The sequence below is a fragment of the Opisthorchis viverrini genome, assembly GCF_000715545.1.
Source record: "Opisthorchis viverrini unplaced genomic scaffold opera_v5_5, whole genome shotgun sequence".
NCBI lineage: Eukaryota > Metazoa > Platyhelminthes > Trematoda > Opisthorchiida > Opisthorchiidae > Opisthorchis > Opisthorchis viverrini.
Genome location: NW_008751661.1, coordinates 1,112,404 through 1,130,579, shown reverse-complemented (window position 1 = coordinate 1,130,579; position 18,176 = coordinate 1,112,404). Strand labels below are relative to the sequence as shown.

Here is an 18,176-nt window from a genome sequence, read left to right as displayed (position 1 = left end):
GGCGAAGTCTGATTCAGTAAGCTCGGGGTCAGGCTAGTCAACTGATTTTGAGCCGAATAAGCTGATGAACATCATCACAACTCACTGCCAGAGCACAAAGCCCCGCATTAGATCAATGCTCAAGCAGTTGTGGCTCGTGGTTTAGATTTCGGTATTCGACAGGGATGTCTGTTTTTCCAGGCACTTTGTAGTTTCGCAATCAGCTGGACAATGGTTACTCCCCGTAGTGCTTCTTCTGAAGTAAAACTAGGTTATACCATTTGGATTGTGAAGATTTACCACGCCGATGATATTGTAATTGCAAGGAAAGATACAGCAGCCACACTGCCCATTCTCGACAGCAGTTGAAGCCAAAAGTGACCTGTTGAAAAACCAGATTCTTCACCAAAAATAGAATGATCAGCACAACAACAAATAAAAAAACTAACTTGGCTTCTCTTAGTGCCTATACTCCACTATCCTTTCAAAAGGCTTATTACAGTAGCTGTTTATTTCGACTTTCACACTGGAAACACCAAGATGATCCAAGAGCTATTCCACAATGCTCCATAACGAAGCGCTGCGTGCACAGTGAGACCCTCCGACTTGTGCTTACATCTTCCCACTGCGTTGGACTGGGCCACTTCGATCCGATCTTTGAATGCCCGGAGTTCTTGTTTGTTGATGCTTACGATAGATGGTGAAATTGAGTTGAAGTGACAGGATAGCTAGAGGTGATATGATATTCTGTGTCTCCTCGACATCGACCTTTATTGGCACAGACCACAAATGAAATATTGGATTGTCCATCTATCTCTTGCATCGTTATCACGTTTGAAGTTGTACTGTCGTATCGAACGACATTCGAAAGCTCTGTCTTTCACATTTGTGACTGCAGTACAGGGATTCGGTGGATTGTACAGAATCACGCAAAAGAATGAAAACTGAATGACGCTGGGTTCTGGCTCGTGCTTCTTGGATGGCAGCAAGCTGGAGCAGATCTATCTTTTTTTCTGATAGAAAGCAGAAGTAAAATTGACCAGTGCAATTGCTTTTTAGTAGAGTAACGTGTTCTCGAAGTTGCTTCTGATTTGTCTTGAAATGACTTGTTCGACTGCTTAGCCTTTTCTTCTGTGTTAACCCCTGGCGGCATGTCGAACGGACCTTCAGAATAAACACTAATGTGCAGTTCAACTGTCCACTAAATATGTGATCAGAAACTTTCCCAACCCTCTCCACAGGAAAGTCAGCTGAAGAACTGCAACGGATTGTGACGTAAGTGGATAATCACCAAGTTTTTCTGTTTGTCTTTCAAAGCCGTGTGCACTTGAGCACTATCCAGAATAATAATTTTTCTTCGAATTCTGAGTATAGACAAGGTTGATTAGCACTGGAAAGTCCTAACTAACTTTGAATTTACTAAGCTGGCCTGAGGGGACACTGAACTATAAATAAATTGCACCTCCATTAGCGAACGCCCTATTGCCTTTACAAGTGGTCCATTTCAGCAAATTATTGGTTAGTTTGCTGAAAACTGCCACACGGTTTCTAAATCAAAGCCTGTTTGATATGACTTCCAAGCTCTTCTTTATTCCATACTAAGTACATCTGGACGGAATATTTCGCCACCCTTTGTCAACCCGATGTACAAACTGTTCAACAAGTTGGAAATAGCAGTGACTCCCACGTCGGTGATTACCAATGGTGAAGAAATCCTGCTAGCTTGAAATATTCTGGAACGAGGTAAAGGCTTATTAGAGTGATTAAAGGAGACGACTGAAATAGTCAGGACTCACAATTCTGCTAGCAGTATTTGGCTATCGAAGCTTAGATCGGGTTACTACTATAAGTTTACAAATTTTCTTCCGCGGCATCGTAGGTGTACTGCGCCGCTGAGAAAAGGCTACGACCACCATCACCACTGTCGCCGTCACCGTTACCGCCGCAACAATAGTCACAGACAACACAACCACGACTTACACAGGTGACCCCGACCCAATCCGGTTGAATCGCGTCGTGCTAAGAAGCAAAGGATTTCCGTGATGATAAACGGAACGGAGATTCATCATATGAAAAGTTTGTATTTGTGACTTAACCCAAGTGTCCTGGATTTCTAACCCGTGCAGGCCTTCCAAAGAATATGCCAGTTGAGAGGTGTGAATAGTTATCAGATCAAAGCCATTTGTGAAGACATAGACAACCTGTGTGTGTGTAAACCTGCTCCCGTTTAGGATAGGTGCCTTCAATATGACAACCGTCGCATGTAAAGTATACGGAACTGTTTTGATTTATAGAGTATTATGACGTTAATCCTTATAAGCAAGGAGGACTACAATAAAGGAAAGGTGATCGGTCTGGGATTAGTTCTTTTTAGGACAATGAGACACTAGTGTTTGGCTGACAGACGATACGGTTGAGGATGGCGAAACTGAAAGTCCTCTGTTGGAAAGGGCCTCGCTTGGAAATTGCTTGATTTGATAGCAGTCAACATTGGGAATCGGAACATTCTTGTCGTATACTGCACAAATTACAAGTTTTCCAGCCCGACTGTGGTATAGCTTCATCCAACGATACATTGACCAGCATGGTTGTAAATACCCAACTGCGGTGAGTATGATAAACAACACCCATCAAAATACAGGAGCATGTATTTTCATGTCCAGTCTCGTGACTGACAGTGCGATTCAAGGAAGAAGATGTTGGTGGCGACGTTCCAACTGCACTTAACCTGGTGATTGCAGTTTCGCCGTTATATATAGCCACGAAACCGGTACACAAACTTCCGATGACGTAAGTTATCAGGACATATATCCTCACCACCGCAAACCGAAACATGGTTTTGACCAGTGTGTTTAGAGAGCGATTCCGGACCAATCTAGTGCAAGTTAGCCTGAAGATGCTTTCATTGGGTTAATCACTTCAGCTAAAAAAACAAAGTTGTCTTGTTCCATCAGTTTCTCTGATGCCTTCGTACGTAAACGATGGCAGTGATTGTGCTTTGCCATTGGGTTGTCGTTTGCACTAACGTTAGTATTCCCTGATGAAGTTTCAAAGTAAAATTAAGGGTTTGGAATTTCTAACAGAAGTTTTGTCTTATAAGTAAAGCCAATCTATGCTAAAGAGAGTTTAGGAGCACGGCAAAGCTGTTTCATCAGCAGTGCGTACCTCACGAAACTCGTCGTTGTCTCTAACCCGAGACTTGCGAGCTGGTAGGTTTCACACCTGCATCCTTGACGATATAGGATATAGCGCCAGTCAAATTTTTCATATCTTCTCACATCACCAGCAATCTATAAGTAACTCAGCGAAAGAATTAAATTCATTCGACGAGTAAAGCTCCCAGCTGAGAAGACTTTACTTGTGGAAGCAGCCAGCAAGTCTGACCACGTGATGTGGACGATTTGGGTGAAGGATGATGGACGCTATATTTCGTCAACAAAAGAAATAATCACACTGCTGATGAGCCGCTCGCAGTCGAATGGTGAAATATTGAAACCAATGACCGATAAGTCGCGAGTTCGAGAAACCCTGGAGTTTCATGCGATGCGCAGTGCTGATGAATCTCAATAGGGACGTAAAGGCTGCATCGTACTTCTTGGCCCTTCAGCACGGACTGGCTCCCCTTAAAGGACGAAATCCCCAGTAAAAAGATTCCCAAATCTCACGGTATCATTGACTTTAAAGGGCTTCCAAAATTATCGCCTTGAACACAACAGAGAAAGAACGTGCACAGGGGTCGCAGCCAGCATTAATGACAGCGAGACTCCATGAATGGCGAGGAAACTATAGTTCTCACCAGCGGTCAGGTGCGCTAAATCACTATCTGCATGGGTTCACTCAGATTCTTGGTTTGCATGGCAGCTCAACACAAGGTTTTCAGCTCAGAACGCTTGAAAATCCGCTGGAAGGGCTATCAAACCGACCACTCAAACCTGCATGGGTTCACTCAGATTATTGGTTTGCATGACAGCTCAACACACGGTTTTCAGCTCAGAACGCTTGAAAATCCCCTGGAAGGGCTATCAAACCGACCACTCAAAGGTGTAAAGCCGACGGAACAAAACTGTGGTGCCTGTTGACCTGAAGCAACGGCTAATAAATATTTGTTGTAACGTCTCGCAAACGTCCTCAAAAGTGCATAAAACTGGCTCAACGAGGTCACGAAGCAAAGCAAGTGCAGTGAAATAGAGACCTTCCAATCGGGGGCCTTTTGAGAAGGAAGAACTTGAATTTAATGCCCTCTTGGAATAATCCACCGGTTCATCATCAGAATTTCTGAACAAAATAGGGGGTTCTTTTTAAACAGGGAAAATGTAGGGAATACTCAAGGACCACTGAAAAGGCCTCTCAGGAGAGCAGTGCATTACTAATTAGTCAAAGACTCTACATATGGACACTCTAATTCATCACAGCTGGAAAAAATTGAGATAAGTCAGTTTAAGTTGCTAACTTGTTGCTGCATTACTGCACCTTAACCAGCATTTTAGCAGACAGACCACCGGGTGAACATCTTTCGTGATTCGAGTCAACCCTGTTTGTTTCAGCCTAATGGTTTGGTTAGCCAAATCAGGCCATATTTCCTTGATGGATCACCAGGCTAGAGGCATTGCAATGTATGCTCCACATTCGTGTGCCTGTATTTACGGGCTCCTTTGTGATGATGGCGAGAATGAATTTCTGTAACGATGCTGATGTAAAACAAAGCAGTATGATCATGGCTAACTACAGAAGACCAACTTTGTTTGACTCGGGTTCAGCGGATTAGCAATTTAGACTCCGGGTATATCAATAGTGGAGACGATCAGGTTCCCTATCAACCGAGTCTTAACAACGTGGACATTTCTTCTCAGCGATCAACAAACTTACTGTAATCTCCGCCCTGCTCGTTTATGTCACACTGAATAGGTTGCTCGGAAGTTCGCTGACCATAAGTTTGTTTGCGTTCCCCGAAATTCATGTACCCGACGTGCCTAAGACAAGTGTTGGACACCCGCAGTGGAAAGGGATCATTTGTCGCTTGGGCTAGTAGAAGTAACGGTCGTTATTCTAAGTAAACTGCAGACACGGTTCCGATTCACAGCTTGACAAATGCTACGATATCAGGGACGATTGATGGCGGGTTGGACAAATTGACACTTTGGAATCAGTGACCATGCTTTGAGACCAACGGGCTCCAAAAAGTTACACTTGGACACAATGGTGCATTAGTAATCATGCAACTCGTTTACCTCCAAATTAGTGAATTCTGTCCCTAACAAAGGGGTCCACAATCACCAGCGGTCTAGTCCATAATACTGATAAATCCGCTTAACGTAAAATGGTCAGTTCAGAAAATGTATTGTCTGTTGGAAAGAAGGAAAGTTGAAGGAAATTTACTGCTTGATGTGCAAATTGTGATGTCAGGAGATGGCTCATAACGAGCAGCGCAGGAGAATCTCTGAGGTGCTAATTGGTAGAAGTTGTCTTCACTCGCTGTTGTTCATACAGACTACCTATTGCGAAAAAGCGATTTTTCTGGTAAGCCCATAGAAAAAAAGGAAGAAATGGACCCAGTTTCTGATCGATTGTGAGAGGGTCAGAGATGTCTGCCACTGAACATACCACAATTGAAACTTCGGACAGTAAAGCTAAAATATAAACAAAACCTGGGGCCCCTGATTTGACACTTCTGAACAAGTGAAAGTCTCTACGCCGGAATGACGTGCGTGATGAGCTCGGCATCTCGATCGACGGCTTCTTCCCTTCATCGATTGTGTTGATAGAATCACCCTCCTAAGGCGACGAATCTCTCTTGGCTAGAAAGTTTTTCAGGGTGAAATAGCATCATTGGTGTTACCCGAGAAGGTTGTATGTTCAAACAAAAATTATGTGGAGGTCAGACTTCATGAATCTGGCAGCCATTCACGAGATTTTTTATTCTGTTTGCAAATATGAAAAAAACAACTAAGCGAACCTTAGTCACAGTTCCCAATGTGATTACATCAAATCAATCAGAAAACAACACCTTCGTGATAACCCAAGGAAACGCAAATTCGTGTGAGCGTCTTTCGAGGATGCGGAATCTAGTCACTGAAATCGGTCTCCACCATATTTCTCGTGATACTGTCCACTAAACTGCATGCATATCTGTTGATGAAGCGCTGGTTTACAATGTTGATATATTCACTTCTCAGACTTAGGCTAGGGCCCCTGAATATTCATAAGCATTTAGTGCTACTTCAGCGGTTCGAATTCATGTCAAACTCAGCATAATACAAACTGATAAAGTGACCGACAAAGACAAACAGTCGCAGGATCCAAAAACCTTACTAACTTGAGAAAAAAATCTTGAAAACGAACTACCGTCTGTGGTCGTGTAAGCCATTTTTATCAACGAAACCACAGACTTTTTGTCAGATCCAAAAATTTCCTCTTTCTCATGCCGACGTATTTCCCAGGTAACCAGGTAACTGGAAATGTCAACTTCAAATTCCCAAATTCGGACTACAGACAAGTCGACGTTGAGAGCAATCCAATGGCATCAGGACTGGTTAACTTTTTACAAATGAAATGTGGAGACAGCTGACCGACCGACTGCACTTTAGAATTCACCTATCACGGGCGCTTTGTTGGTGACAACAAACGATGTAGCGATATCTGGATTTACGATCGGAATATGCACGGTAAAAAGAACAAACTAAATACTCTACAACATAGTTGGACATCCTTGGAACACGAAGCATCGGTGATATAGTCGAGTCTGATTCTAGTAGATGACCTTCCCGTGTAATTTTATGGGTTGTGTTGAAACAACGGAGACTTAGTTGCAACATTGTTCGAGAACGTACGCCACATAAGGACATATTTGTGTGAACAAGGTAATAAGGCTGCGGAATGGATTCATTCTGTGCAACCTCGTCTGTCGCAATGCGACTAAGGTGGAATAAAATTAAACAGTTAACGGAGATGGTAAAATGTGCGAATGCGAACAGTTAGTATAGCCGTGAAAGTCTTATGGTGACGCCCAAGTTTTTTTGAATTGAATCACCTGATCACTGTTGCTTAAAGGAATTTCAGTTCATGTGGTTTTCTGCCTCGTGGTGAACGAATAGGGAGGTTCCACACTCTCTTTATCAGACACCTAGCGATCGATGGCTTGGCTTTTGGCTCACTGAAGATTGCTATTGACTGAAGTTGCCTGAGCAGCTACGCCCTTCGTCACGCCTCCAGCACTCAGGCTATTCCGCCAATATATGTATCGCCACAACTGCAGGTGACTGAGTACTTCCATTAACCGGAAGGTCCGTGGTTCGAACCTGACCTCCGCCTCTCGACTCCCCTGTCTAGGCTTGGGCGGCCTGACACTATCCCAGCCCTCGTGCCTCGTTCGTGTGGCACGGCAGCTAGGCACCGAAAGGGTGCTACAGCTGAACGAAATCGAAAAAAAATCGAATTAACCAGTTCGTAAAACGGACACTAATGATTTGATTGATTCCACTGGCAAGGCCCTTAGGTTCATTTGTGCTGTCGAATGCTGACCGCCTTAAATTTCTCCTGAATTCACTAGATGTATGGTCACTAGTGTAGAAAAAACTTTAGGCAAATAAGTTTCTTCTTTACTGTAATTTGCGATTGCTCCTTGTCGCTCTTTTTCAAGGAAACGATCAAGACAGTTTTTGGCTGCAGTACCCTCATGTGTAATTCAATCTCCTAAGTCAGTCTATCTGGAATGCAAACTGTTCGATAGAAGATAAAACTAAGGCAGGCTTGTGATGCACGAGACTGACAACCGTGTCCCACAAGGCTGAAAACATAAAACAAATAACGTATAAACCTTCGATAGCTTTTACGTTCCATTAGGAGACGGGTCGAATTAGGACAGGCTACTTTTTAAGGGCAGCAGGGGAACAAAGATCCTGAGGCACACTTGTGAAGAATACTAATGGACGGCCATAGCAAATGAGTAACCAGTGACAGAGAGTGCACGAAACTAAGTCCAGATAGGCGTTTTCTGTAACCAGGTTTGGGATAACCAATACATTCACTCACAGAGAACTAAACTATAGGAGCCAAATCATTCCGTGTGATGCAGTTTTTGTATGAATATGATTCGGTCGATGTCTGAACACCAAAATGATGGAGTACAAACATATCCATGGCATATTTGAAGGGGTTAAAAGGCGTACAATGCTGTGAGGGTTGGTGAAATCGATGGTAGCTACACAGGCGGTACATTAGACGAAACCGTCTGACGCCTCATCTCCTGAGGCAGTCAGATGTCAGGAACATACCAATAAGAAGGCATAACAGCGGACCTGAATGATGCTGAACTTGACTAATATCCTAGAAAAAGATTGCCTATTGCGACCAAAAAGTTGAATTATAACATGTTATCCCACTACGCTGTGTCTTGACTTCAAAATTTTCGTATTCTGCACCACATTGCATCAGCCGAGCCGAACTTGGCCTAAACAAACAACTGACAACGACAGCATCAGAGACTGGCACCTTGGAATCATGATCACTTTGAACCAACGGTTCACCTCAAATCAACTCAATAAGATAATAAACGTCAGATGTGTTTAGCCATTGATTAGGAAGCTAGCGATAATTTTCCCCTTGATTCACTGACCGAAAAAATCTGCAGTAACACAGCTTTTCTGAAAGCGGGATTACTCGCATTAAACAGACTTTGAGGAACAACAAGTTTCATCGGCCAAACCAAGAGTTGAACCAACTGACACGGTGCACACTTCGCAACGGTACAACATATCCAAAATTATCGGCTGCATACTCTCCGGATTCAACATCCGCAACACTTTCCAAAGGACAACACACTACAGAGACGGCTGGTTCGCATTATAGACGCTCCTAAGGCTGATGGACTGCACCAACTGTCTACAGCTTTGGCCGTACCTATTCTGACTCGGTCATGAATGGATAAACCAGACTACAATTGGGGTTTCGAATCACCGAGCATGAACAACATTCTGATCGCTCCAAGAAACGGTAGCGAACTGGACAGAGTAGCGTGTGACCCAGCAATCACACTCCGTACATTAGCTGAGGAGCATCAAGTCAGCTTCAGTAATTTGGATATGTTGCGGCCAAGTCTTGACGTGCACCCATAGAAGTGTTGTACTGAATAAGTTCTGATTTGACACGACGTCTCCTTGCATTAATAAGTCCGATAGTATTGAGGTATTTCATATTAGATTTGGTTCACTTCATCATACAAGAGCGATCTAAGCGTAATGGACCGTGCGTGATACGACAGCTCAGTCCTAAGGTCAGGTCTAAAGTGAACACAGAGTGTAACACAAACGAGGGAGCGTAGGGCACATAATATACGCACATGATGCTATGTTGACCACTCTCTCATTAGCCGCACTGATAAAACCTTTTCAGCCAATTCTCTCTTGAGAAAAACTCCCATCGATGGTCAAAATTTCGGACAGTTTCATTCAATATATCCACTATGAAGTCACCAGCAATCTTCTAACAGTACATGCACTGTTGGGCTGGAATTTATTCTTCATGACATACAGAACTGACTTGTGTAATAAAGCCACCACAAACACCTATAGCTTGGTCATCACCTTCCTCCTCCTCTTGCTCTTTGTCCTTATCGTCCGCGTCTCGCCTTTTGTCAAAAACTTACCGCTTACTCTTATTCTGCCAAAGACTGATCACACACTGTCATTTCCCATCCTGGTCCCCCAGTGAAACTCATCTGTCTCGAATTCTCTACAATCCGGCATTTGCTTACCGTCAAATTTAGCACGTCTCTACTTATGCCTTTTTGGCTGTTTGTCTCATTACTGAAGTTGCAATCATGCAATCAACTCCCAGTTTTACGGGCTGTACAACGGTTTACCCGCCTTGATACCGTCAAGACTATGTGAAATTTTGTTCATAGCCACACCCACTCTCGTCTTTTCTGGCGTAATTATCCCGGTGAGTCCACACCAAAGGGAAGCACTGGACTCGAGTTTCACCCTTATTAGAGCTCATCGGCAGTGCATATCCAATGGCCTTGCCGGGATTTGAACCCCGGACATCTGACATGCGAGGCGTGCGTGTTACCACTACTCCACCAACGCACGTTGGACGCATCTGAATTATCACGTCTGAACAAGCAAACGCGTCCACGCTTGAGCGATGTGATTGGTGTGCCCAACTCATTAAACGATGACCCAGTAACTGTCCTGGTTGCGACGATCGATATGAAATTTGCTCAAAATCATTTGCCACATTTCCACCATGCTGTTCAAACTTCCTGGGTAAATTAAGGAGTATCTTTGCTTCTTTTCAACCAAAATTGGTCATGTTGTCCATCTTTGGATCATATTTCACAGTTTCGCAACGAATCCTTCAGTTGACCATCTAAAATTGATTAATATTCCATTCGATCTGCTTCAAGGTCATTCCGTTTGGATTAGACGCGATTATGCGACTGTTCTTAGGACTCCCACCCAACGTGTAAGGATTACTTGGTAGTAGTATTCGAAACTTATGAGGTTGCGGCTTTTTAAAACATTACCAACAATACATGAAACATGGAGCTGGCCGAATTGTTGCATTAGAACATAAGAGTGCAAAGCGGATTGCAAACTGCAGCTCTTATATTCATTATCATCCCCTGGTTGTTGGGACAGTTTTCGCCTCTGAATCGAAAGTGAGGAAGCTAACTTTATACTCGCCCTGATAAGGGTCTCACCATAATTCAAGATTGCAAGTGCTTTCGTGCTGATTGGCTGGTTGAATTTCGTCATATACGTTAAGAGGAAATGGTGTCGTCGCACAGATGTTTGTTTTGATTTCTTCTGAGGATGCCCAAACCACAGTTCCCAAAACCCACTCCATCCTAATCTTAAAAGTACTGATTCTTTAAAGTACTCCGGTGTCCGAGCTAACTGGATTTGTATATTTCTTTTTAAACAAAGCCACTACTTATTTGGACGGCACTGTCTATGCTATTCAAGGTGAACTGAGTAATTCAGAACTTTTTTCTTGCCTTCTTTAGATTGAAGACCATTTTGAATTTCCCCATAAGCTTTGGCATCTAAGATTATTATCTTCGTTGCGCACAAACACTTTTTGGGTGGTTGTTCTGATCACCGCGGTTCTTCAGAATCGGGGACCATCATTCTACAAAATGACCAGATCCGCGACTCATCACCCAGTAACAACTGCTCTCGGAGCTTTCATATTCCTGTCATCCTTGAGAATCATACTATCCCTTCTAGCTTTTGTTTTGATTCAGTTTACCCCTTTGAAATAATTCAGATCAGGCATGATAAGCTGTTTTCTTTCTTGCTGAAACCCCTCTGACAGAAGGAGAGTGTTTTTAAAATTGAACAGTGCCAGAAAATTAGATAGCTGACCACATCGGTTGTCTACATAACTGTTTTTTCAAAGTTGTTTGGAAATATATTTTCGTCAGTACCATCTTCTAGTCATGCGAGTGAGGATGCATTATGGTTGACCTATCAGACATATTTCTCTACACTGGACAATGTCGCATATCTCTTGCATTCGGTTTCATCAGCGCTCAATTCAGGGACCAAGGTCGTGCATTTACTATTTGTAGGTTGCACTAGAACACCTTTGGCACAGTCCGTGGAGATCTGCGTTACTATTCGTAGGTTGCACTAAAACACCTTTAGTACCGTCCTTGGAGATCTGCTGCTCCAATTTATTGCCACAGACGCCAGTTGACCGACTTTCTCGAAGGGTTATTTTCGAACGTCCACGTGAAGGGTGGAAACGAGCCAGAGGTGGTCAAACAATGACTTGGAGCGAAGCATAAAAGCCATTACCAGCAGACGCAGCTGAGTTGTTTAATGCCGTCTTCTTGGATGGGGACCCTGAGGTTGGACACATTGTCGGACATAGCCCAGTCACGCCCTCAATGTCGCTCGTGGAACGATGCATAGCTCCCTTCCCAATTCCCCACCTGACAGTGCACTGACGATGGTGTATTTATGCACGAATTTATCAGCTCCCGCCTCCAACGCGCAGCTATCTACCCCACCTCTCCAAATCATCGATGTGGAAGCTACGACCACTGTACGACAAGTACGCGGTTCTTACAGCTGACAACGATGGTGATGATGACAATCATTTTTTGGCCAGAGTTGTGCGTGCCTTTTTTGTTAAACGGGCCAAGCTCAGGTCACTTGGCGACTGAAACTCCTTATTACTACCACTGCCATGCTCAGAATGACAATGTCACGCCGCTGGACCATTGAAAATGCGGCTATATGCAGTCAAGACTGATGTTGAACCAATTAGTACGTAGATGGCTTGCGGGATCGAATAGTGGCACAGAAGCGGGACTTGATGTCGGTGATACTACATCAGCAGCAATGATCTGGGATATTCTTACAGCCGACTCATACGTCCAGGAAAGTCACCGTAAGGGAAAGCAATTAATTAAATTACCACTGTTAAATCAGAAGGAGGTATTCTTTTCCAGTTCTGTTTTGCTCGTGTTTCCACTTCTACCTGTTTTTTTTGTACCATGATATGGATTCTGACGATGTTGTATCCACTTGCGACGGGCGCAGATCTGAAGCCCACGTGACATTAAAGCCCAAGATGAATGAACGTAGTTCAGAGAACTTCCCATTTTACTATATTGCGAAATGTGTCATTTCAGATAAATTTAACCAAGACATTTTTGTTTGGTTGCTACCACCAATTTTGTTAGCGGTGGACTGTCGTTAGATACTGTGGAATCGCCCAAGACTTGGCTCAACTTCAAACCGTACTCACCGAAGTCCAAACACTTTCCCTGTCTCTTTCCAGTACAAAGGCATTATTCGTCACCTTGAATCTCACCTACATTTTTTTCATTTTATGTACTCCTCTCGAGTGAATTCACTGTTCCTCAGTCACAGTACCTGGCCCTTGAAAGGAAGATTAATCCTTCACAGATAGGTCACAGTAACATGCTGCTGCGTGAAGCGGGCTCATCCGGACTCTGATTGTCAGTTTGATATTCACCAACCCATTAACGATCCAAATAATTTTGACAAGACTACATTACCAACAGTGGTATCAACTAAACATTTACCGACATGTATGTCGAAAGGTATCTTCTCTCTGACACTGTCCAAGTGCAAAGTTTACCTACCAGGCCCAATATATGCTGGAATGTACGGACAACAAACGTACGATTGTAGATTGCGTCGAGCTTCAGGTGGTGTGTGCAATCTAAATGAGGCTGTGAATAATCGTCTCTCAAGTTATCGGGCTTTATGGTGCAATATGCGTACAATTTATATCCGGTACTAGCTGATATACTTAAAATTCAGCTTTTGAGAAGACCGAGGCTACGCTTGACCAGACTTGAGTTGACCAGTGTTTAAAGTATCCAGTTTGACTAAGTGTTCATTGGCTTTAAACAGCAACTAACAGTTTTAATCCATTGGCGTCTATAGCTCCTTTAGTTCAAAACGGTCTGGAATGTAGTCACGTTGCAAAACGTTTAGAAGTGTGCTAGACTTATCGGCTTCTTCCTAGACACTACAATTTTGGTCATTGTGAAAACATGATGAATCTCGGAGAAAGAGGAAAGCAGATTAACAGGTTTTTATGAGGCTAATTAGGGTGGTAAAAAGCTGTCTCAACGATGTGTCTTATGAACATATAACAGAGGAAGGTGTTGGGTCGTGCCGCAAAGAAATCTACCCGGAGAAATATAAAATTATGTGGACTTGGGGCATTCAATTTAACGCTCTGAAAATGAGCTGAAAAAGTTTCAACTTTCAAGTCTTACAGCTAATAACGGCGCGATGGCACCCGTTTATATAGCCTTCAAAGAGTATCTAAACGCAGGAATGTAATGAGTAGTTATCCATTCAGCTGCGAAGTGGTGGTCTTCTCGACTGCGAGTGAAACGTGTGTAAGCTAATTGTCAACTTGGGCGGAAAGATCAGCAATCATCTGATCAGCCGTCAACATTGGTTACCATTCGCTTAAGGGGTGGATGAAACCACATTCGAGGAAATAGAACATTCGACCACTGTGAGTTTTGACAAAACATCACATAGTCTTTTGATTGGATCCATTTTGTCCATTCTCTTGTTGATTAGTAAACTTTGGGTTGTATGTTTTTTTTTGTTCTGATCAGCTGCAAACTGACCAATCTATGTTGACGCAAGCGACAAATAGTTTTACTGGAGATCTTGACTCTGGAGGCATTACATGGAATGGCTAACAGTCCAATTTAAATCGATTTATGAGCTATAATCTGTGTCACAGGCACATTGGTTCCAGAGCGTACAGTTCCGATCACATAGAAGTGGGAGAGTGTGAGACATGCAGTCAAGGAATGGAGGCGATGGCGTGCTTGGTTAGTTCGGGAACTGGGTCTACCTATTGAAAGTGATGGGTTTGATGCAAAGCCCCACTGACTGCTCGATTTGGCCATTTCTGCCAGTGTTAATAACCGTTGGTGTAATTACATGGTCGTCATTTTATCGTATATGATTTGTTTGAGAAAGCATGAAAAATCATCTTATTTGCTTGCCTGGTGTGTCTCGCTAAGTGAAGTAGAATTTGAGTCTTAACCCTTTTCGGTTATCAGTCGATCCCCCTGGTTGAGTCCTGCGTGATTACGTGTTTTTTACTTCATTGAGTTATTTGCCCCGGTCATCTGGCCTATAACAAATCAGCTACGAGATGAAGACCCGAAATTCCGAATGCTCGATATGTGCCTGTAAACGTTCCTGGTAAAGGATTCCTGACGTGACGAAACAGAATAACTCGTATTAATTTGATTGGCAGAAATATACCAGAGACACTAAACATCTGCTCGCTGGCTAATCAATATGTGAACTACTGAACGGATGATCCGCGATCATTTAATGGGACAACAAACCCCTTAGTCCCAGTAGTGATGAAAAATGGGTGAACGCTCTCAGTAAAACCTACTGGGCGGTAAATTTTACTGCGTGAAGCCTATCGGCTTCTGCAGCTTTGTATAGCCAACTGATTACTAATCAATTCAATTTCAACCTCTCAGCTGTAAACCGTGTGCCATTGGCATATTTGTTCTAGTTGCTATTGTTTCCATCACCAGAAAACGGGAGAGTGGGGTGTACAACCAACCCTTGGAGGCGAAAGCATGTTCATGGAGTGGGAGCAGTCTATGATCACATAAAAAGAACGAGACAACCGAACTTGAAACAAGTTGGTCCGAGGTGGTACGATTTTGCCAGAGAAACATCCATTGCGTAAATGATCGAGCACTGCAACTCTGGTATGCACCTTTTTTCTGTGTCGTATTATACTAGCACACCAGGACTCTGTCGAAACCGGGACAATTTAGTTCGACTGCTCGTTTACTGAATCATGATTACAAAAGAGAGCAAACTCTAGAATGTAGGCGAAAATTCCCGGGAACCACTTGGAGTTGCATACTTCACTGGTCAATGCTACTTTGCAAAGAAACGTATGGCATACAGGCTTCTCCATTTATTGTAATTGTTTCGGGCCTGAAGCGGTGATTTCTGTTCCTGTGATTCCAAAACCAGTGCGGATAATATACTAGCAGCTTGTTGAAGCTGTGCCAACTGGCATTTTCGGTGAAATTCTGTAGATTCCGTTCTAATCTACACTGAGCCTTTGATCAGAAGGCTCACAGAGAGAGACACTGTCCACATGCTTGCAGGCTTAATGCCACAGCAAGGGCCGGTGAATTCAGAAGACATTCAAGGTTTGTGTTAACAAGCAGGTGTAATTTCGCCCATTTGCGAGTTACTTTACTCTCGTTCACAATAAGTGGCCACTGGCACGCAAACCGATGCGATATTATGAATACTTTTATGAGGAACTCTAGGGGTTCATTAAAATATCTGCTTATGCTAACACAATTCATGTTGCTCGTGATTACTGAGGCGACCATATTCCGTTTTTGAGTGAGTTCCATTTCGTAATTTTCACGGCTCTAATGTGCATGAATGAGACGTCGCAGACTCAGTATTCCAATATTTTTGAAGCTAGTTGTGGCCTACACATCAAGATGTATGAAGATTGACAATTTGAGCCTGATACCGCACCAGTGTTCCCCTCCAAGCTACCGGTATTTTCCATATGTGCACGCGGAACTTGATCGTTAAGGACATTCGGAGGTGCTCGGTCCGGGCAATGCCAGTCGTCTGCTCAAGAGTTAATTATGGTGACCCACTGTGTGGGGTGTTTAAATGGACCTTTAGATTATAAGTTTGTGATTTTTCTTCCTGCTACATAGTACCTTGGATCCACCGTTGTCGTTGACGTCCTATTGAACCCGAAAAAATAGCAATCAAGCGTTTGCCAGCTTCGACAGATAAGAAAGCATGCTAGGACTTCCCTGGTACGGTCGTCTAGCGCAACAAGTTCATCCCGGGCATTCATAACTTGCACGCACCATTGAGCGATCTGCACAATGTCAACAAAAATGGTGTTGGGCTCAAGACTGCCAAGGTGCGTTTGAGAACAACAAAACAATTTCTATCCCTATTCTTTTAACGACAAACTGCAACCCAAGCATACTTGTAATCATTTTAACCAACACGGCGTTGACACACCTCTTCTTCAGCATTTTTCAGGCAATAAGAACTTATGCCATATCTCACGCATGATCAGATGAGCAAAAGAGCAGCGACAAAAAGCTTAGTAAGATGCAAAGGGAAGATCACGTCGTTAAGAAAGTAATTCCAGTCTTGGAACGATGATGACACGAGGAGACTCAATTACTGTATGCCATGTTCACGAGTTGAAGTTTTGATTAAAAATATGTGCGTTCACCGGGACTCGAAGATGAGGATGCGCTACTACGTCTTATAGTCAGTAGAGTGACAGATTGAGCGGTTAAAGTGCAGAAATTTCTTCAGTTACCCTCTAACCTGGTGTGCGTCAAGGTTTCGTACATTCATCCTCATATTGTCAGTTAGATGTCAGATCAGAAAATCCAGCCGCAGTGCGAAATACCATGGATTACCTGCCCTAAGGATGCGGTTGCTTGTGTTTGGATATTTTACATCCGCAGAGAAACACTAGCCATTGTAAATGACCTTTGCTTATTTCAAGATGGATAGGAGCGGCCCGTTTGGAGTTTTTTTTTATAGTGAGAAATCTTTGTTATATGTGAATTTCCCCGTTTCCTTAAAACCGCTGGGGCGAACAGCACCCGTATTGGTCTTTATTACTCGTAGTCAAATGGTCAGATAGAAAGTATCGTGGATACTTACGAACGAACACTTCAAAAGCTACTGGAGAAGGATACCAGCTGAGGACCCCTCTTGACACTTATTGTGCTACTCCAGGCGATTTGGCACCTAATTATTGATCGCCAGGAAATTTCCTAGGCAAGTGCATTCGAACAGTCTTGGTAGTCATGCTACGACAGCTGGGTGCCGGCAGACGGGCATGTAGCGGTATTTCTGGTTGCAGAGGCATATATATATTCATATCTTCATATCTTCACAAGTACTCGAATTCAGTGGCTATAAGAAACGTTAGTTGCCAGTTTTATTAGTTAATCTTGTGAATAAAATGAAGCGCTGGATTCAAATGCAGTAAAGTAAGAAAATAGCCGTTCAGCTGTAAAATATTTTTGATTTCTAGCTGTCGTGCAACCCGCAGAAAGTATGAGGGATGAACTACTGCCAGGGTGTAAAAGACTGAACGGTAACAATCGAGATGGTGATGTTTGAAGCACGTACCATTTGGTCACCAATTAAACGCTTTAACCATACTTGCTATACGGAAATGACCTATCTAATACCTCTGATGTACCGTTTAATACATTTATACTGACAAAACCAAGCATTACATTGTTGAAGATATCAATATCCCCCAAAAAACGCTGCATTTTTATGTGTGCTAGCGAACTCCCGGCATCTTCAAGGTCAACCTATGAATATATATATGCATTGTCATTTTTTCCCATGATCGCCTGTTGATCGCGTGTTGTTGGATCATTAAAGTTTGTGCCCGAGGTTTTTTCGTCTTCTTACTATCCGCCGTGCTAGGAGTCTGGATCAAGCAACATAGCTGGGAATAGAGTATTGCCACAACCCGCGTACCATATTGTTTGCTCGCTGCGTGACCGAACCGTAACATATTTGGCGACGCAAGATGGAGGCAGAACAACTCAAGGTAATGTTTGAACAACAACTTCAACTCATCAAAGTACTCACGGAGCGACTATCAACTACATCTTT

The 18,176-nt window shown here is 43.2% G+C and overlaps 1 protein-coding gene across 1 annotated transcript in view; it reads right to left on the bottom strand.

Moving 5' to 3' along the window:
• Positions 1-807: 807 nt before the first annotated feature.
• Positions 808-18,176, bottom strand: part of T265_00501 (hypothetical protein) — a gene marked incomplete at both ends in the record, with an annotated part of 24,412 nt that continues 7,043 nt past the window's right edge. Inside the window, one exon of the mRNA XM_009164305.1 lies at positions 808-992. Within this exon, the coding sequence (XP_009162569.1) occupies positions 808-992 (185 nt within the window). The remainder of the gene's footprint in view (positions 993-18,176) is intronic.